The 21,053-nt window shown below is 49.3% G+C and overlaps 6 protein-coding genes across 6 annotated transcripts; 2 read left to right on the forward strand and 4 right to left on the reverse strand.

Annotated features, from left to right (window-relative positions):
• Positions 1-1,458: 1,458 nt before the first annotated feature.
• FIESC28_07406 (uncharacterized protein) lies at positions 1,459-2,431 on the reverse strand (the record flags this gene model as incomplete). Its single annotated transcript, XM_031161546.1, has 2 exons — positions 1,459-2,258; positions 2,308-2,431. 2 exons carry the CDS (start codon positions 2,429-2,431, stop codon positions 1,459-1,461), a joined length of 924 nt encoding a protein of 307 aa, XP_031014356.1.
• Positions 2,432-3,005: 574 nt separating this feature from the next.
• FIESC28_07407 (uncharacterized protein) lies at positions 3,006-3,393 on the reverse strand (the record flags this gene model as incomplete). The annotated part of the gene is made up of 5 exons (XM_031161547.1): positions 3,006-3,027; positions 3,087-3,123; positions 3,184-3,212; positions 3,265-3,311; positions 3,367-3,393. The coding sequence occupies 5 exons, from the start codon at positions 3,391-3,393 to the stop codon at positions 3,006-3,008; spliced, it is 162 nt and encodes a 53-aa protein (XP_031014357.1).
• A 470-nt stretch (positions 3,394-3,863) lies between these two features.
• FIESC28_07408 (uncharacterized protein) lies at positions 3,864-4,999 on the forward strand (the record flags this gene model as incomplete). Its single annotated transcript, XM_031161548.1, has 2 exons — positions 3,864-3,883; positions 3,946-4,999. The coding sequence occupies 2 exons, from the start codon at positions 3,864-3,866 to the stop codon at positions 4,997-4,999; spliced, it is 1,074 nt and encodes a 357-aa protein (XP_031014358.1).
• Positions 5,000-5,326: 327 nt separating this feature from the next.
• On the reverse strand, positions 5,327-13,528 carry FIESC28_07409 (uncharacterized protein; the record flags this gene model as incomplete). The annotated part of the gene is made up of 7 exons (XM_031161549.1): positions 5,327-6,159; positions 6,207-6,304; positions 6,359-6,913; positions 6,966-7,081; positions 7,133-8,749; positions 9,585-13,400; positions 13,454-13,528. 7 exons carry the CDS (start codon positions 13,526-13,528, stop codon positions 5,327-5,329), a joined length of 7,110 nt encoding a protein of 2,369 aa, XP_031014359.1.
• Positions 13,529-16,095: 2,567 nt separating this feature from the next.
• On the forward strand, positions 16,096-18,143 carry FIESC28_07410 (uncharacterized protein; the record flags this gene model as incomplete). Its single annotated transcript, XM_031161550.1, has 4 exons — positions 16,096-16,147; positions 16,207-16,274; positions 16,326-16,493; positions 16,557-18,143. 4 exons carry the CDS (start codon positions 16,096-16,098, stop codon positions 18,141-18,143), a joined length of 1,875 nt encoding a protein of 624 aa, XP_031014360.1.
• Positions 18,144-18,709: 566 nt separating this feature from the next.
• FIESC28_07411 (uncharacterized protein) lies at positions 18,710-20,310 on the reverse strand (the record flags this gene model as incomplete). The annotated part of the gene is made up of 6 exons (XM_031161551.1): positions 18,710-18,879; positions 18,936-19,235; positions 19,284-19,609; positions 19,818-19,849; positions 19,902-20,144; positions 20,239-20,310. The coding sequence occupies 6 exons, from the start codon at positions 20,308-20,310 to the stop codon at positions 18,710-18,712; spliced, it is 1,143 nt and encodes a 380-aa protein (XP_031014361.1).
• Positions 20,311-21,053: the final 743 nt, after the last annotated feature.

Below are 21,053 nucleotides of genomic sequence, written 5' to 3' on the forward strand. Positions count from 1 at the left end.
GCTGGGAGCATAAGAGACGAAATCATTTGGTTATCTTATGTGAACTTAGGCTGGTAGGTAGAATACTATTTATGTAGCCTAAGGCTTACAGGATAATTCTTCTGTAACCCACAGTCAATGTTCAATGCTATGAGGGCATCACAAAGGCACTCCTCCCATCACTTCATGAATCGAAGGATTCTCACAAAGTCAAAGTGATACAGAATGTCAGATGGAATAGACCTTGCTTCTTTCAAAACCCTAGATTGCAGTACTGTTGGTTTTCGCTGCTGTTTCTCGAGTGCAACGGTTTTCGGTCCCCAGCACCGAACACAATGGCGTTTCATGCATCCCAACGACAGAGTCAAAGAACAATGGTTGAAGAGATATCATCTCTGATGCATGGTCGAGTTGGCAATGTCCCAAGCTTTGTGCGACCTCTACTGCACTGGCCTGCTCGAAGTCTAACATGCTGTCGGGACGTTGACGCTCATGCCAGCGAAAGGGAGCACAAGGGGAAGTACTTGAGTTCTGCTCAAGTACAAAAAGAACCGGGTGAAAACGGATGTTCTTATCTGTGAAAAATGAGTTTAAAGGCGATGCTTTTACCTCTATGTTGTCGGCGAGTGGAGCTACTGAGCAGTAAGTACCAAAACCTGCAACGCAAGACCACATCAGTCCATCTCTGATGCAGGACCGTAAAGAAACCGGCTTGGGGTCGTCACTTCCTGAAATGGCACAACCTACATACCATGTTTCTACCTTTGGCAGCCGCGACCTGTGGCTGCTTCACGACATCGTATCTGGAACGGACAGAAAGTCGAGACTGAAAACGACAGCTGCCAACAAGCTGAACTCATTATCTTTGTTTCACGAAAACCAGCCTCTATAACAACAAAAGAACCAAATTACCAGCAATTCTTCTATGTCAATACTCTATACAAGAAGACACTATCAAGAACCCACTTTGCTACTAGCCTCTACGACATTCAAACTACTTCATCGAACAAGACAGAGGATACTAGCCTCTACGACATTCAAGCTACTTCATCAAGGACAACACCGGGATTACTATAATCATGTGTATCGACGAATGCACAAAGTACGACTGCACGGTATGCCAGCGCCGTATCCACACCACCGAGTAGAACATCCTGTGCTCAGAGGCGGCCACAGGCACTTGCACGACAAGAGTTGCCTTCTTCACCCGCTATCTTCCAGCTGCCGAGTGCGAAAGTTGTGAGAAGAAGAGGAAGGAGGCCGAGGCGGAGGAAAACTTGAAGGAGGGAGATTAAAGCTATGGGAGAAGGCTTAGGACTGGTGTTGATGGAGGTTCAAGACCTTGCTGTGTAGTTGGACGAACGAAGAACTTATGGCTTATGAGTTGGGCTATGAGCCTCTATTGAACGATTGAAAGCTCTCTATATCTATTGAACAACCGTGATAATCCATACCAACGCCAGACCATACGGGTACCGCTCAAACCCAGTAAGGAAGATAATACTTGACGTTCTCGTACACCAAGAAGGTCACCCACGTCGCAGGCATGACTCTGACCACACCCGGCACCAATCCACGATAGAAGCCTCTAACTCCGTCCTCGGTCCATATTCTAGCCACAGCTCCTCTGATACCCCGTCCAAACCGCTCATCAGCTTGATAGTTCTGCAGTCTGCTTCGAAGCACCTGATAGGGGTATGTAACAGCACCAGCAACAAACTTGGCTAAACTGGACAGTCCGATCGTCGCTTCAGTTGTCATGTGATCTCTTTCGAGGCCATACTTCTCGCGACGACGAGCATGGTATAATCGTTTCATGGGATCGTACACGGCAAACTGCACAGCGCCGTGAGAGACTCCTACCAAGGAGATTCCCAGACCACGGTAGAACCCCCGGATGCCTTCAGTCTGAAGAATAGAGCGCGCACCGGAGACCATGGAAGGGTAAGCGCCTTGAGACCCACGATCGGAAGACACCATGCGGACTTTGAGAACCCAGATAGGGTTCGTCAGCGTCGTAGTTGAAGCGCCTGCAAGAGCGCTCGCAACGAAGTAATCGCCTGGCGACGGACGTCCATCAGGTCGCCCTTGCCAAGCAGCGATAGCACTTTCAAAGCGCGACTTGAAGAAGAAGAAAGAGGCCCAACTAGAAGCGTTTCCAACAAGATTTGGCGTTAGACCGCGGTAGAGAGAGGCGATGGGATGAGAGGTAGATGTCAAGGCACGAAGAATAGATACTGTCGTTGGACGGACTGCACCAGGAGCTGTACTGCGGTAGACTGCAAGATTGTTAGACAACTGCGCTTCCTATATAGAAAAGAGACCTACTTTGCATACGAGTCTTGACTACATCAAGAGGATGCACCGTCAAAGTAGAGACAGTTCCTGCACTGAGACCAGCGATAGACTCGATGGTTGCGGGCGAGAGTCCCGCATTATTGAAGTCGGGCATATGAAGGGGGAAAAATTAAAATGTCTTTATAACTTCATCTGTCACATTTTATAAGTACGGATAAAAGCAATGAGGTGTCATAAGGTGAGGTTGTTACTTGAAGAAGTTGTAGTTGAGGCTTGTCGTTGACATAATTATTTGAGAATTCAGCGGAGCTCAAAAAAAGGTAGTACATAGCAGTAGCTCAGCCGAGACTTCGACGTCACCAGCGCAAATCTACAGAGTCCTCTGCCGCATGAAGCCGATAACCTTTGAAATATCACGATTACTCATAGAAAAAGAGACAAGAATTGATTTAAGAGTTTTCATTAAGAGTGGGTTTCCCTTTATTCTGGGCTTCCTAGTCCTTGATCCTAGTGTTGCAAGATGATACACGGTGATATTTCACACCCTTCATTCGTACAGTCCTCGACTCGACTAAACCCCTCCTAGCATTCATCCAGCTATCGTTGATTCCTTATCCTAGCGCCATGAATGCTGGTCGTAGTCGTTCCTTTCCTTCCTCGTCGTAAAGCATCTTTACAAGATATTGTACACTGTTTTGGTTTCGTCTCATTATAGGATTGCTCTTCGCTTAGGAGAGGGGAGAGAGAAGGCTGGAAACCGCATGTTAGCATTGTCAAGGCGTAAATTGATCATGAAGCTCGAGACATACCGGATGACGGAAGGTCGGGGCTCGCTGCGGGTGTAGCCTGGTAGACGTAGTCAGTATTGTCGTTGCGAGCGCATTCGTTATTCGAGCTTATTCGTACCGAGGTAGAGGATCAGAGGAAGGTAACCACTGCAATAATGGTTAGTCAATGTCAATTAACATGATATACATATCAACATACTAGTGAATGGCGACGCGGGAAATGTCAATGAGCTTAGCAATGCGCTCCTATAATATCCATTAGTGAAGCTGTATCGACACATGATGTCAAGCTAGAGCGCACCTTGGACTCCTCGGAAAGGGCAAACATCTTGAATTATGTCAAAGTTTTGTTATTAAACTGACTCGAAAAAAGAAGTAAATAACGACACGGCGTGGCTCGACCGAGATATTTCGAAGCTCGAGGCTGATGATCTATTAAGCGCAACGCAAATCGGACCAAGGCAAAGCGTTGACGTCTGCCCAAAAATTTCGGAATAAGCTACCCGGCGCCTGAAAATTCCACCTCCGAATCGCGGACGGTGCAGACGCAGGCGGAAGAACCTCGGTCGACGCCACAATTATATTTCCATATACCTCTAATGTGGCGCATGCGACAAGGCTAAGCATGTATCTTTCTATTCATCCAACCTCAGCCAAAATTTCCAGAAGCTCCATGCAAAAGTGACAATTAGCTTCACCTCTTCATCACAACTTGCCATTCAGTCAATCTGTTATTTTCTTGCTGCTCTTCATATTATAAAGCTTCAAGAGACATAAGTCTCTTCAAAATTCGTCACCATGGCGCAAAATAGACACTGGTAAAGCTACCCATATTCCCCATCGCATCGCAACGCGACGACAAAGCTAACACATGTTTCAGGGAACAAGATAAGGAGGCGACCGTCTACATAGGTAACATCGACGAGCGCGCGACATCAGCGATGGTATACGAGATCATGCTTCAGATGGGCCCCATCCACAACATCCATATGCCTCGCGACCGCGTCACGCAGACGCATCAGGGCTTCGGTTTCGTCGAGTTTCGCACGCCCACCGACGCCGAGTACGCGGCCAACGTCATGAACGGCATCAAGTTGTACGGAAAATCACTGCGTGTAAATAAAGCCAGCGCCGACAAGCAGCGAGCCGCAGAGGTTGGCGCCGAGCTGTTCATCGGAAACCTCGATCCCATGGTCGACGAGAAGATTCTCTACGACACGTTTAGCCGGTTCGGTCCGTTGCTTAGCTTGCCAAAGGTCGCGAGGGAGGAGTCTGGTGCGAGCAAGGGTTTCGGTTTCGTCAGCTTTGCCGATTTTGAGAGCAGTGATGCTGCTATTGACACATTGCACGGCCAGTACATTTTGAGCAAGGAGGTCTCGGTTCAATATGCTTTCAAGAAGGATGGAAAGGGAGAGAGACATGGTGACCAAGCTGAGCGAGCACTCGCTGCGGAAGCGAAGAAGCGCAACATTGTTCCCGAGGCGCAACCTGTTCCTCAAGCATTCCTTCAACCACCGCCTGCCGCTGCAGCGCCTCCAGCTGGCTTCGATCCCTCAGCCATGGGAAGAATGCCTGTCGGTGCACCTCCCCAGGGCGTACCCGGTGGTTTCGCGCCGCCTGGACGAGGCCCTTCACCATACAACGCCGGCGTCCCGCCCCCTGGAGCTCCTCCTCGAGGCGCTGTCCCTCTGCCCCCAGCACCATCTGGCCTACCCGCGCGACCCCCGCAATCGCAGGCCGGATATACCAACCCAGCCGATTTCCACCCTGGAAGCTTCCGACCACCATCTGGATCTCCTGCGCAAGGTTACCCAGTTGCTCCCCCACCTGGATTCCCTACGCCTCCTCCAGGCGCAGGTGCTGCTCCTGGAGCTCCTCCACCTGGGTTTATGCCTCCTCCAGGCTTCCAACCACCCCCCGGATTCCGCCGCTGATCGCCCTCTCCACAATCATCACATCGTGTTATTTATGCAAAAGATTCCCTCAGTAAGCTCAAGACTCGATAGAGTCCAAGACATGGATTGAAGCCGTTATTGCGGCTAAAAGACGACAATCGTCCTACATCTAATTACTCCTTCCTTATTCTTTCATGAAGATGAGACCACGGACATCTATGGTCAGGTATCGTACAGGCCTCCATAAACCCCTTTGAATCTGGTATACAAAACATAAAAATAATTCCTCTTTTTTAAACAAGCGGGCAAACTCCTTGCCTCAAACGCCGGATTTATACTCTACCATCACATCCTCCTCTTCTGCCTTTAGGCCCCTGGGAGTGCATCTTGTGCTTCCCTCGTGGCCTTGCCCCATTCATGCGCTGCCTGCTGGTGATGGCCCTGTACTTCGTACGACTGAGCAAGCATGCCGTCTGCGACACTCTGCCACAGAACGTTGCCGCTGCGTTGTGCCTGTTTCGCTGCCGCCATGGCAGACTTGAGTGCTTGCTCACCAATGACGTTCTCGAACAATCGACTGCGCATAATGGCGAGCGTGACGGCTGCTCCCAAAACATTATTAGTGGATTTGGATCCTGCCATGGCAGCCTGTATATGCTGTTTCTGGTGGTTGAGTTGTTGGGGAGGTTCCGTGACGATGGCGGCCATGACGTTGTGCCAAGCTGTCCGCAGATCGACATTGTGATGGTTGGCGCATAGAGGGTACAGTCGGTCTATCAGATCGAGCGTTTCGGGGTCGTTCCTCTCGCTCGGATGCTGCATGATCCAAAGTCTGTTGAGGCCAGCGAGCATAGCCAGTTCGCGATGTGCAGCTTTGATGCCGGTTCCACGTCGGTCCAGGTCGAAGTCAGGCTTTTGGAAAACCTTCATAGCTTCGTGTAATTCCCCGATAGCCTGGCAGTAGACGCCAGATAGATAGAGAGTGAGTAGCCGCAATATACCTTGAATAGATGGTGTCATAAGAACCTCAAGTTTCTGCACGGCTTGCCTCACCAAGTCCCATTGGCAGTGACTCGCTGCGTAAAGACCAAGTAGAACGGTAAGATAGGTCTGAGCCTCTAATCGCCACTCTCGTTGCGACATGGCATCTTGTAAAGACGTGGAGGGCCCATATGGGATCCCAGCCGTTGTGTTATCCCCTGCATAATGTTAGTGGCTGCACAAAGAAGAATCGAATATCACATACAGCCATCAAGTACTCTGACACCTTCTTGCCAGAACTCAGCCGTCCTACGGCCGTGAGCTGTCGACTTATGCATGTTTACCAAGCCTGTAAAGGTAAAGCTGTCGCCGGGTCAGCTGAAATCGCAAATACAGTACACAATAGTACCAACTCACATGAGAGAAGCTAGCTCCATCTTGGTCATAAACGACATAACCAAGTAGTCCACCGGCGCATCCCCTCCACTTCGAACAATACCAGCTGTATCGCTGCTGATAGTATGCCCCGTGGAAGGTTGCTTCCGGACGGGAATAAAAAAGTCTGACTTGACATTGTGCCAATCCCTACACTGGTCCATACGATCTTGCAGCATCTTAAGTTTCTGGCAAGTCAATTCTAGACTAGAGTGATTGATGCTCGACGCGAGATCCAAAAGTAGTGTAAGTATATCGAGCTGCATTATATGGACCGAATCATCGAATTGAAACTTGGCCACTTGAGCGATGCAGGTTTGGACCTTTTCGAGGTTACCATCCTTGGAAGCTTTCAATAGAGTGAGCCCTTCGAGAATAGAGGCAAATACGCACAGCGCGTTATCGCCGCGAGCGTTCGCAGTCACCTGGATAGCGCGAATGTTCTCGAGAGCGCTGGCATCAGCTGTTTGGCCAAGCTCCATATAGAAGGAGGTCTTCAATAACCTGAATGCATATACCCAATGGGGGTGTTTATAGCTGTAGACAAGTCAGTCAATCATGCATGGCCATTAGTGAGCGATATACGTACGTCTCGCAGTCAGCAATCTGTCGATCAGCTGCATTCAGAGCAGCCTTGTGATTACGCTGAAACAAAAGCTTCAGTCTGATATAATGCATACAGTATTTGAGATCGGCCAAGCCATTCTAGAACACGAGTTAGTTAAGCCATATCAAGAAGTTGACGTGCTCGCTCACCTTTTCGCAAAGTGAGATGCCTTTCGTAATGGCAGTCTCAGCTTCCATCGAATTCTCCGTCTCTTCCAATAGAACAGTAGCATATCTCAGACGCATCTTAGCTTCTTGGCGAGGAGACAACCTGTTACTTTGCAAACACGCCTCTAAGCATGCTAGACCAGTCGAGATCAACTTTTGGTACTCTTCTATGCGTGTAGCATTCATGGACATGGCAACATCATGTACAGAACTACGGGCCTTCTCAAAGCATTCTTCCGCTACTGCGACCATGACATGCACGGTGTCTACGGATCGAGCCTTAGGGGTAGTCGCCGGTGACTTCTTGGTGATACTCGGAGAGCGAGCGCTGATAGCTGGGGAGTTTGTGACGGAAGAAAGCGGGCTGGGTTTTATTCGAGGAGTGGTCATCTGCGGTTGAGCTTGCGCTGGCTGTTGGGGTGGTTGAGGTTGAGGTGTGGATTGCTGCTGAAGTTGTGGCTGTGGTTGAGATTGAGGCTGAGGTGGTGGAAGTGGTTGAACTTGGGGGCTACTCAGCATGATATCAGATGGATTTATAGTGCTGGCATCATTTTGGGGAGTCCAGGTCCTGTCCTGTTCAGGCTGTGAAGTAGGAACAGTCGTGCTTTGCTTCTGTCCCATCGCGACAGGGGGGAGTTGGGGCAGTTTCTGAATATCCTGCAAATTCACAAAATGCATCTGCTCCGGCGCAGCCTGAACAGGTTGGTATGGCGCGGCCTCGGACTGGGTGTCGGGTTTGATCTCGACAGGAGGCTCTTGGATTGCCTTTTGCGCAGGCTGCGGAGCTGTTTGCTGTGGCTGTCGATGAAAGTCTTGGCGGGGCTGTTGATTGTGTTGCGTCTCCCGTAGCACTTGTGGCTGGACCGGCGAGGAAATTTGCCTTTGAACAGGCTGGGGCGAAGGTGTAGGGACGACCGTTTGGGGCTGTTGTTGAATATGAGAGTGTTGTTGGGGCTGGGGCTGGTATTGTTGCTGTGGCAGATGCTGCTGTGAATACTGATGGCTGTGGTTTTGCTGCTGCCCTTGCGCCTGCGGATGAGGAAGTCTGTACCCTTGGTTCTTTGGAGTCGCTGGCGCTAATTGCTGCGGCGAAGCCATATGCTGGCTGGAACGTCTCTGTTGGACCTGCTGTTGCTGCTGCGGTGACGCGACGTGCCTTTGGTACATCTGCTGCTGCTGCTGCTGCTGCTGGTGATGTGGCTGCTGGAACTGCTGCTGATACATCATATTCTGCCCGCCTGGCGGCTGCTGATGTTGCCATAAATTCGTTGGGGGAGCATATTGCGCTGCCGCTGGCTGTAACTGATGACTTCCATATGCCTGCCCAGTTGCATCATATCCCTGATAACCCGTCTGCATACCCCCATACTGCGCCATCTGTTGCTGCTGAAGGTACGCCTGTTGTTGCTGCTGCTGCTGTCCTTGCTGTTGGGGCATCGAGTAGTATTGTTGCTGCTGTTGTTGCGGACTCGTAAATTGTTGATAACCGCCTGGCAGATACGATGAGGGTGGATTCATCCCAGGCACTGGCAGCGGCTGCTGCTGCTGCGAGCCGTGCTGGCCCTGCCCTTGGCCATGGTACGGCCTGTAGCTCATGGCCTGTGTTTCCTTTCAGTATTGTTCGACCTTTCGGATCGTCTTCAGCAGTCGAGTCGTTTTATCGTCACTCGGCGCAGACCAACGCGATTGCGCTTCATCGTCCGCTTGGTTCGGTTATCGAATTGAGAGTTTCCCATTCACGGTGGCTCGTGTCGCGTCGTCCAGGCAGCCACGGCCTTGTCGCTCAACTATCCAAAATCGTCTCGTCGTCGTGCGTCTAGTTCTTAATTTCCTTGGGTTGAAACTTTGATCGTGTTAAGTCTGAATCGTGAAAGGATGAGAAACACGGTGCGACAGGATCCTAATCGTCGTGTCGCACAGCAACGTGATTGGGTGGATTTAGACTAGCAATTGCGGAACTCCAACAACCAACCAACCCAACTTCTAAGGGTCTGATCTCAGTTTAAATACCTTGGTAGGCACTAATAGAATCAAGCTCAAGTTTCTTATACTTCACAATTAAAGGCAATCAATAATAATGTTAGGGAAAATTATGAAATAAATTTGTCCATCATGCGCTATCGTCATTGCTCATGCTCATGACATGGAAACTATTATCTTACACTTTATGATAAGCTTTGGACCATGTCTTTGTTATCGTATCCGTACTTTTCAACCCAATGCAACAGATCAACCCGACCATGTCAAAACAAATCCAAGGTCCACGCTCGCTCGTCTCTATAATACCTGCTAAGCGCCATGGCATGCAAGATCCTCCTTGGGTATTAGAAGAAAAGAAAAGAAAGAAGAAAAAGAAAACAAGATATGCAGAGAAACTCCAATGTCGTCTGCCCATTGCGCAACCTCCAATATGTTTAGTTCAGCCCATACATACCCATTCAGCAAAGACACACCATCGTGCCGTGCGGTCTGCAAGCACAAGGCCTCTCCATACACCCTTCTCAGAACACTTGATGATTGTCTCCCATGTTCCACCGTCACTAGCGGTTTCACTACCCGAGAGACTTCTGCCACCGACATGAATGCCCTTGCGATCCTCCTTCCTCATAAGACGGAGAATCTTGCCTCCAGGTGTTTGAATTGCCAACTTGGCGGGCTTCTTCCCAGCAACAGTGCCCGTAGCTGAGCTTGGGGCCGAGCCACTAACAACACTTGACGCACCCATGCTCAGCGCCGAACTAGGACGAACGAATGGAATAGGACTGGTGGCTCCTGGATTAGATGACGGCGTGAGTGCTGATCCACCTGCTAGTGAGCTGGGATGTTGTCTAATGGCAAACACAAACGTGTTATTGAGAGCCAGTCTCTGGCATTGCGGTTGAACCACATAGATATCATGTCGCTGCGCGTGAGGAGTAGGATGTCTAGTGACAAACTCATAAGGCGGGTTTTCGCCGGTGTGGACAATAGGCAGGGCAAAAGCAAGAGGGTGTGGAATGTCCTTGATGCTGTGCATAAGTCCACGCTTGCCTGCGTAAATCTTCAGGGTTCCTTGACCTTCATCGCCAGGTAGGAGGGCCTTGACCGTATACCGCTTGATGCCGTTGAACCACTCTGCCTGAGCCAGTGCCCTCTTCTTAACTATTTCGCCACTTTCAAACACATCTCCATCCGAGTCTCGTGAGTAGCCCCGGACTTCAACTTCAGCAGCGATCTCTACGTCGCATGGGACACTGAACTTGATATGAACCATCTCCAGATCCTCTATCCTGGTCGAGGCAGTGTTGTAATCCACCATTTCGAATCCATTGCGGAAGAAGGGCGCACATGCACAAGGTAGGTTGAGGAGAGTCTCATGTGCCACAGGAGGAACGATATGCTGTTGCTCATGGTGCTCAGGAATATGGGTCCAGCAAATTTCTAATGGTCTCGTCAAGAACCACCAACTGTCGGCGGCATTGGTCGCGTTGGAATACAGGCCTCGCCGAGGATAAGAGGGACTGGCAACGCAGCAATCGATCATGCGCCATTCGTTGTCAATCAAGACAGTGTTCCACCAGTGGTTGGGGCGAGGCATGATGTTGATTTCGGAAACCTCACCCGGAGACTTGAGATAACCTCGCACAATCTCACAGTGAATACCAATGGCAGCACACATCTCCATCACCAAAACCGCATACTCTTCAGCGCATGCTCTCTTGGACTGAATGACTCGTGTCGTGTTGATCTCTCCCTCGAAGTCTTCTTCCCAAGTGATTTTCTCAGAAACCCATGTGAAGATAGCGCGTAACCGTTGAACGTCACTCCGGTAAGGTCGACACACGTATGTAGTAGCGAGCTGAATGGCGGTAATGGCAGGAGGAAGACCACTAATAAAGCGCGAATTTTTGTCCACTTGGGATAAGTTAATCGCTTGGTAGTTGATGGGTTCGGGGACTGGCTCTCCGTCGGCTCCTTCATCTCCCTCGACGCCGTCGTAAAGCTCATCGACAGGGTTCAGGGCGGGATGATCCATCATTTGACATCGTTCGCGACGCTCAGTCAATTCTATTGTACTGAGCGAGTTGGAGCGATTCACGTCACGACGAACTTGTACCCAATCGACACCAGCACCGAGACCCATGTCAGTCACAGTATCTCTGCTGGCAGGCGTACTGCCCATGCCAGGCAGAGGCGATGCTCCCGCTGGCATTGAACGAGCAAAAGGCGATCTGGGGGAGTCCATGCCACCACCCACAACTCCACCTCGGCTGTTTGCAACGCCCGTTTTGGCAGTGTCAAAAATCTTGCGGAAGATATTTCGCTTCGGGGGTTTCGGTTGTACTAAGCCTCCCAATTCCAAGGAGGGATCCTCGTGGAATCCGACTTGAGTTTGGGGTCGTTGTTGCTGAGCTGGAGAGTCACTAGCATGGCTGCTGTGGTAAGTGACTCCTGTGAAAGGTGAATCAGGTCTGTCAATCTCCAGGTCTCTCGCGCCAATAGCACTTTGAGCACGTCCACGGTTGCCTAGACGAGCAAGGCTTCCAGCACTAGTAGTACTGAAAGCACCTGCCGACGTTCCACTCCACAATGTCCTAGAAGTGCTTTGAGTTGATGCGCTGATATTGCTCTCTTTACCTGACGAGGAATTGGTCGAGGTGGTCTTCGTTGTAAGTGTTCGTGCAACTCCTCTTCCAATCTCATAAGCTGACTTGCGAGCCCGCAGCTTACGTTCAGGCTCGCCAGAGCGACTCATGGATGACTTGGGTCGCTCGAACGGCACATTCTTAGGGGGTGGAGGAGGCGGCTGATCATCATCTTGCTCGCTCGCTCTCGAGTTTTGGCGGTGCATTTGCTGGAAGCGCTTCTCCATGCGATCAACATAGCTGCTGAGTTTGTCGTCTCGTCCGCCATTTTGATAAGACACTTCCTGAGAAGACTCGCCGCTCCATGTCTCGTAGCCTTCGTCCTGTGGTGCAATACCCATAGAGCTTTTAGGCCTGGTTCGATCTGGTATTCTCCTGTTTGACCCGTGAGACAGCATGTCAAAAGATTCTGGAGACCAAGGATCGGCAGCAGGTGCCGGTGATGGCTGCGCTGCCCGGTTGAGACCACCACCCAAAACGTCTAATTGTTCCATAACACCATCCATAGCCTCCCTTAGAGGCGAGGGCGTCATGCCTCCTGCAGGGGACGGTGGGACGGGAGTAGAAGTGCCTGGTGTGTACGGCGTATAAGACCTGTCGTCAAAAGACCCATGCCTTAGATGTGCTTTAGGTGGGTTGGGTGGCTGTGGCGGCCGGTGAGAGTTATTGGAGTTTTGTCTTGAGGGCGATAAGGGATTGAATGAGGCATTAGATCCATGTCGTGAGATATCAAAAGAGCTCCTATGCAAATCGATTGATCCACCCCTCGCTATTTGTCTGTGAGGAGGCGGGGGAGGCGGTGGTGGAGAGTCACCACCTCTTTGTTGTCCTCCTCGATAGGGTACCATTGCACGATTGTTGAAAGAAGGCGCAGGTGATGGTCCTCTACCAGCATAGCTATGTCCATGGTGCATTGGTGGAGCAGGAGAAGGACCTCTGCCGCCGTAGTTGTGAGGAGGTGCCGGTGAGGGTCCTCTAGATTGGTAGTTATGCATAGGCGGTGCCGGTGAAGGACCTCTGGATTGGTAACTATGCATTGGTGGTGCCGGTGAAGGGCCTCTCGATTGATAATTATGTATTGGTGGTGCCGGTGAGGGAGCCCTTGACTGATAACTGTTCATGGGTGATGGCGAAGGCGCTCTCGATTGGTAACTGTGCATAGGCGGTGCTGGAGACGGAGCCCGTGAGCCATAGTGATGAGAAGGTGCCGGTGAGGGAGCTCGGTGATCGTGTCTTGGTGGGGCAGGCGATGGTCCTCGTTCATTCTCATGAGGGCTAGGTGCGAATGAGGCACCTGAGTTTTGTCGTTCCTTGGGTTTCGGTGTCTCTTTGAAGACCTCGGGTTGTTTGGCACTGGTGTAGTGAGGAGCCTTGGCGTATGCTTCAAAAGGCTTTCGAAAGGTTCTCGATTTTGAAGGCGCACTGCTTGGCGCATTATTCGAGGCTGGCGTAGGAACAGATTTGGTCGTCGGACGGAATTGAGAAGGTAGAAGTTCAACAAAGTTGGAGGGGAAAGATCCAACTGTTCGTCGATCACGGTATAGTCTGCCCACCCACCATGAGCCATCACCAGCATTCAGACATTCTATCAAATCTCCTTCGATGAATCCCAGATCTCGTTTTGACTGTTTTTATTTGTTAGCTTCCAATGGCCGGCTTTAATGACATTGAAACAAACCTCTCCACCCCATGAGTAAACAGCTCTACACCAACATGGGAATCGCGAAGGGAGCGGTGGTGCTGCAGGTGCCATTGTTGTATGTATATAATCCCGGACAATTCGAGCAGAGACTAAACAAGGTCCAAAGTAGGAAGATTTGGACTCGAACAATTCGAGACGCGTCGTAGGAGATTTATCGAACTGTAAACAGACACATATCAAACACAATCTTGTCGAGATTAGGTATGTACGTTGTCGAAACACCAAAAACAAGTGACGAAAGATGGACCAAGACGATGTCCCGCAGTAGATGGATAGTGGAGGTGGAGGAGGAGGGCGGTAGGTGTAGAGGGCAGTAAAAAGAATTACCACGAAACGCGGAAATTAAATTTACGACAGGTCAAGACTGCAGTCAATTCAATCTCGAGATGCAACGCTCTGATAATATAAAAAACGAAGAACGTAAGAAACGGTTTGAAGAAAAAAAAGTAAAGTAATGGAGGTTGGTAAGGTAGTTTGAAGCTCCGCCTGTCAAAAAAGCGGTAGGACAGCCGCGGAGCTCGAGCGTCTGGCGTCACAAAGCTGAGAAAGGTCGAGGTTGCTACAGCAACACGAGATCGGCGGGGCAGACGGTCGGTTGTTGAGTTGTCCCACCGCTAAAGCCATGCAAGGGAACAGACAGGACAGGACAGCCTAACTGAGACAGAAACAATTGGTACAAAAGGCTGTTTATCTTGATTATGATTCGTGGGTTATACGCCTGCTCTCTAAACATTTCTTTTTCGGATTCTGCTTTATCGGAATCTTAGTCTATCGGAAAAAGAAAAGGCACTCTGCATCACTTGTGTCACTGTATCCAACAGAATAACAAGTGTTATATAGTTAAACAATATGATAGCATAAAGTCTTGTTGCTAGAGGAATCTTACTACTACCTTAAGGTAACCCAACCCTGTGGTCTAGAATCTAGATCCAGCTCTCAAAGACAAGGTTGCCGGAGATGGAATAGATTGCTAACTAACAAAGTCCGAGTGCACTGGCCATACAACAGTACTGAGGTAGCGTTTGAAGTGAGGCTGCCCGCACTTTTACTTCCACTTCCCGTCGGGTCTCCATTTCCCTTGATCAGGGGGGGCTTGTTGCGTTGCATGATCGTGACGATCAGAGCTTATAACAAACAAGGCTCTTCGATGGGGTACGGAGGACGGGGGATCCAATGTATGGATGGACATGTTTGTCGAAAACGGTGCACTGTTCACATATGTCCATGGCAATTATAATTTGCTCCGAGATACGCATCTTTGTCATCAAGAAACAGAAACTTTGGGAACGACCAACATCTGTGCTTGCTTATTCCTTAGCCAACCATCGACGATCGAACCGTGGCAACGCCGTGATGATATCCATATGGCCAATATTTTTTTTTTTTTAGAAGAAGAAATATCAGACAAAAGATTGTTTAAAAACTGCATAGTTTACTCCATCGGCAATCTTGTCTTTTCGACAATGACTCCACAGGAAGAGGTCTCTTGATAACGCCCAACATCTGTTGATTACTTTTTCTAGTACTACAAGATCTTGAACGGCGTGATATGTGATGTGATATGACGATCGATCTTGAATGACAGTTGATACTGACAGTGACAGTCCATGACAATCATCAGTCGTGTGACTGTGTCTTTCTACCCCAAGACTCGAGTAATTTCTGAGACGCAGCTTTGCCTTATAAAGAGTAAAACCGACAAACGAGGTCTGAGTCTTTGGGTGCAGCAAGTCATGCAAGTCTGACAACAGTCCGATCCAATTCCAAACTTTCTTGTGCCTGAAAACAATGTCTTTTCCGTTGCTACCTCCACTCGATCCGGCCGGTACCTTGCGTTAGTGTGCTCGAGGGAGGGTAAGAAAACACTAAACATGATGAAGGTAGACATAAAGTTCAGATCATGCAGTCACACGTAGAGGATGTCATGCTGATGCATACATTTAATTCAGTCATCTCTTTTCTGTCTGATGATAAAACATCAAACACTCATGGGCGCTAGGATATGCGCCAGGGTTGCTTACAGGGGATGACAAGCTAAAAGTGACAGGGAGGGAGGGGCCCAGCTCTCCACTGAGGGCGGCACAAGCTGCAAGGCTCGGATAGTCATGAGAGACCATGTTAGAAAGCAGTTGGTATGGAAGACGACTCCACGAAGCTGCATTCTTTCTCTCGGACAAACACTATCATGAACTAGAACTAGAACCAGAACCCCAATTTTCAATATCTGGAATCTTTTTATATCCCAATTGAGAAATTCTCCTTAATTGCTTGACCCAAATCTTTACGTCACTGTCGGGCTGACCGTTTTTATAGCGCCGGTAGCTGTCCAAAAAATCAAGCTCAAAGTAAACAAAGCCAGGGGCTGGCTATAGCTTTTTTGACAGGGTCCGCTTCCCAGACAACGGTCAGGACTACCGTGCCATCCATCCATCCATCCATATACAGCCCGCATGACTTTTAACCACCTAATAAACTCCAACTCCAACTTTGAATTTCAGTTTAGTTTCCTTCAAGCAGACACTATATCTATCCCCATCCAGCTTCCTATCGTTGTCTCTTCTGCTTGAGCAACGCGAATCCCAAATAACGACTCGACATTGCATGACGTCAAATCCACAATGGCTGACGAAGGCGTTGCTGAGCATTATCAGGTTCTCGAGGAGCTTGGCCGTAAGTTTGAAGCTCTTGTACAACAACCAAAAAATATCAACTAACAAATCTCTTTCTAGGGGGAAGCTTTGGTGTTGTCTACAAAGGCATCGAAAAGGCAACTGGCGAAACTGTCGCTATCAAACATGTAAGTCCATCATTACTTTGGTTGCCCGGTCCACCAGCTGATAATCAACAGATCGACCTTGAGTCCAACGACGATGATATTCAAGATATCCAAGCAGAAATCGCTGTGTTGAGCACATGCGCAAGTTCCTACGTTACTCAGTACAAGGGATCTTTTCTGCGAGGTACCAAGCTATGGATTGTCATGGAGTACCTCGGCGGCGGCTCCTGTTTGGATCTGGTAAGTCTCACCTCCATGAAATGATACCTTGCGATACGGTACTCAATTGCTAACCGCGAGTAGCTAAAACCCGCCAACTTCAGCGAAACACATATCGCCATTATTTGTCGTGAATTGTTATTGGGAATCCAATATCTACACACTGAAGGCAAGATTCATAGAGATATCAAGGCTGCTAATGTTCTCCTCTCCGAGACTGGCAAAGTCAAGCTCGCTGATTTTGGAGTCGCCGCTCAATTGACAAACATCAAGTCGCAGCGAAATACTTTCGTTGGAACACCATTCTGGATGGCCCCGGAGGTCATTCAGCAGGACGGATACAGCTTCAAGGCTGATATCTGGTCGCTTGGTATCACAGCTATGGAGATGGCCAACGGAGAGCCTCCCCTGTGCCACATCCACCCGATGAAGGTCCTCTTCCATATCCCCAAGAACCCTGCTCCTCGCTTGGAGGGCAACTTCGGCAAGGACTTTAAGGACTTCATCGCCCAATGTCTCACCAAGGATTACGACCGTCGACCAACTGCCAAGGACCTCCTGCGCCACCGTTTCATCCGCAATGCCGGCAAGGTTGAGGCTCTACAAGAGCTTATCGCCCGTCGACAAATGTGGGATGCCAACCAGAACAGACAGAAGCACCCGATTTACTACCAAGAGACCCTGCAGACCATGACTCCTAAGGACGAGCAAGGAGAATGGGTCTTTGATACAGTAAAGTCGGTCGCGCCTCCGCCCAAAAGGCCAACGATCAAGCAGCACCGGAAGCCATCGTCTATTTTCAACGCTGAAGAGGCGATGAAGAAGCTGGATGTCAAGGATGGTCCTCTCGGAGGAACCTCTCCCGCACCCGGCACTGTTCGAAAGTCGACTGTCCGACGGTCATCTATCGCTCAAAGCACCACATCAGTGCGAAATAGTGGCTCTCCTCGAGGCTCCATTGCTCCCAAGAGGCCCCTTCAGACCGATATGTCATTTGGCAACTCTGGATCGACTATGCGTCTTTTCCGAAGGGTGCCCTCAGACAGTTCAAGCCAAGGTGGTCGACCAACATCGTCTGACGATGTCTTTTGCGACGAGAATTCTCCTCCCATGAACGGCCCCATTGAGCCATACGGAAAAGAGGCTGTTCTTGGACGTCGACTGTATACTAAGGCCGTGGAGCCTAGTCTAAACGAGCTGCATGCTCAGACCTCTGCCATGCAGAAGCGAGAAGCACTGGCGAAACTATCAGACGCATTCGCGGCCTTGGATGCAGTTGATCCCGAAGGAGCTTACCATCTCATGACTAGTATGGTATCCTCTATGGCTCAAGACAACAAGCTCAGCGCATCAATCCTGCGACAGCCTGTCCAGAAGATCCCAGACGACGGAACCCCCCAGGGCACCGTGATTGTCAAGAACACCACTCCTGCGGCTAGTCCAGCGAAGCTCGTTATGGCTTCTGGCAACCCTCATCTTCGCAGCCACCGACGCCGCCATGCTGACACTCCTACCATGTACGAGAAGGACTTTGACAAAGACAAGCTGGCTGTAGAGAACAAGTACCCCGGACAGGAAGCCAGATCTGGTATGGAGCACTGCAAGCAGCTCTCCGACGTGCTCTACTCGCGCTGGGCTGACGGTCTTCGCCTTCGATGGCCTGGCGTTTAATTTCCCACATCCCTCATCAACGATGAACAACTTCACACCATAACGCAACCCGAGCGATCATGGTCCCCTTTGCATTAATCTACTGTCCGATTCGTGTACGAGATTTTCTTGTACTAATCATTTTGCATTTGGTTCTGCTCTTTCCCGCATCAAGGATAAAAGCGAGTCATAGGAGGATTCAGTTGGTGTCGCATTTTCATCTGCATTTAATGACCCTGGGCTGGCATGGTGCTTACGATGTGATGATATCTTAGTGATGATCTCATCGGCATGGTTTGCTGTTTTTGTTTTGCGTCCTGCTTTTTGGTTAGGTTTGCGCGTGCACAAGGCGTTAAAGGGCATATTTCTTTTTCTAAGAATATGGGAGGTACGGAGGCAACTCTTGTTTTGATTGTTTAATGCATTGTATGTGGTTTCTATATGGACAAGTAAATAGGCAGATGCAGGTACAGACTGGATGTATGAAACGCATTATGAAAATATTCCAAAGTTCTCTATTCAATGTGACAGGCTGTAGACAAGTTTTCCGGCCCAGGGTTATGATACAGCAATTAAGCGCTTGCCTATCAACTTTCGTTACTGGGCCCAAGAGCCAACTTGATCCTCCAATTCTTGAACTCGTCTGACAAGATATCGCCGTGGCCTGTCTCTTCTACCTTGAAAAGTTCGATCGTAGGCGACTGAGGCTCGCGCTTTATTCTCCATACGCCCTCGTCAGTGATGTTCTCCGATAGCCCTATCAAAGCATGTTAGAAACGAAAGCCTCATTATCTGTACACGAGGTAGACTTACACTCCAAAAAAGTGGCGGCAAAGTTGACACACATATCGGCGTTCCACTTGGGGTTTGGGTAGGAGTTGACCGTCTCCGGAATGCGATGCGTCTCGATATCCTTTGCCTCAACCAGAATACCATCACGAGTGCGGAAACCAACAACGATACGCGGTACGCCGAGAAGGAATGACTGAATCCAGTACTTCATCAGTTTGCGGTTGAAGTTCTCCATGTCACCCTGGTTGCGAATCTCGGCAGATGTCTTGAGCTCTACCCAGTTGATAGGGCTGCCTTTTTCTTCGGGCTTGGAGTCCCAGACTGCCGAGTGTCAATTAGGAACCAAGAAGGCTTGGTGGGTTCACTTACTGGCGTCAACTTCACCGCCAAGGCAGAGAACAGATTTGCCGATACCTGTTCGGACTACGGAGCAGTACTGGGCCTTGTTGTTGACGACTTCGTTTTCACGGTTTTCGATAAACTCGCGAGATGTCTCTGCCCATGGCGCTGGCAGAGTTGACAGCGTCTCGAATTTGTACCCTTTAATAGATGTCAGAAATGGCTGCACCGTTAGAGAAAGAACTACCATACCCCAAAACTGCATGACCTCTAGCGGTGGTCCTCTTCTGCGCTTGTTGTTGTTGCCCTCATTGGATCTGGATGCCATCTTGTAGGCGTTGTTTTCTTCAATGAAGCTTTACAAGTCAATCCCTGATACAAACATGACTGAATGAAGGGATCCTTACATGCAATCCTTAGAAGAAGCATACGTTAGTTACGTTGTTCAGTGGCATAGGGGGACTCGTCATCTTGGGCATACTTGATATAAAGTGGCATTCATCTCGAAGCTGTTTGTACGCAATAAGTCAAACTGAAACAACAAAAGCCGCCGGCCGAACTTACCCGTCCATCTGATCAAAAGGGACGGCCATGATCTACGAAGGATATTTAGAAACTGAACTTGGCTCATCGAAGGTGTCAACTGACCTTGGTCATCATTCCTCTCCATGTCACAACATTAGCATCTATCTTCTTACCAGTTTCTTGCTCATGAGCAATGATAGTTTTGAGAAGACTGTTGAGGTGGTCATCTCCAGTGTCGTCCAGCTTCTCAAAGGTGTCGAATCCCTTGGAAAGATCTGCCCCTAGCTGTGGTGTGTAGTAATACTTGAGCGAAGAATCGTCTAGATGAAACTCATGGTTGTCGTCGTAAGAGAAGCAGGCAAACTCCTGCAGATGGTATGAGTACACGAAGAGACGAAAAGAGTGAGTGACGAATGCGATATCCAAGTTCATCACAACTTATACAAGCTGAAGTACGCACCTTGGGTCTTTTGACAGGCTGGCTTTCACCAGCAAATCGACCAATGGGCTGAACAGAAAAGCGCGCCGCCATGATCCTGGACGGCGAGAAAAGTCTTGTCAGAAATTGACGTTTCTCTAATAGTTTTCTTGGCTTAATTGGTACGCGTAGAAAGATGATCGCCAGCTGATGAAGGAATGTTGGTTGAAGAAACCATGGAAGTAATAATGGTATGAATGGTGACGGGAACCCGTTAAAGTCAGAATAAGCCTGGTCTACCCTGGTACTGGACGCTACAGGCGGCCCGATCAACACCGCCAGTCCTGTGGAGGCACAACACAGTGGAGTGGCTCTAAGCTACAGTACAGCTTGTCACTGTTCTGGCGCCTAACTGTTCGGGCGCCTGCATCAGAGTCCCATAAGTTCCCTGCTCCCATCCATTATAAGCGTCTGGGTCTGAATCAGTCGCATGGATATACGCTGTAATGGATATTAGAGTAGGTTACTCCTTGCAACAAGCCCAAGAGCTGGAACTCTATATTCTTGATACCAATAACATGGAACCTAGAATCAATATGGCAGGGTCTTGCATATTGTCTCTCACTTTAGAGAAATAATTTGTTGTTTTTGCTCTGGATAGACGGCATTGTATAAGCTGTGTTTCCTGTCGATGGTAAGCTGCATGTAGCAAATATCCAACTTGCTTGATATCTATGATTGGTTTGAGAATGCTAACTTACAAACGTCCCTGTAGAAGATTTCAGGTTGCTAGGACCCGTCACATGAATACTACTTGTTCTGCTCCTCTGCTATTCGATTGACCAGATTCACAACAG

This window comes from Fusarium coffeatum, assembly GCF_003316985.1.
Source record: "Fusarium coffeatum strain FIESC_28 chromosome Unknown BRIP53273_contig_164, whole genome shotgun sequence".
NCBI lineage: Eukaryota > Fungi > Ascomycota > Sordariomycetes > Hypocreales > Nectriaceae > Fusarium > Fusarium coffeatum.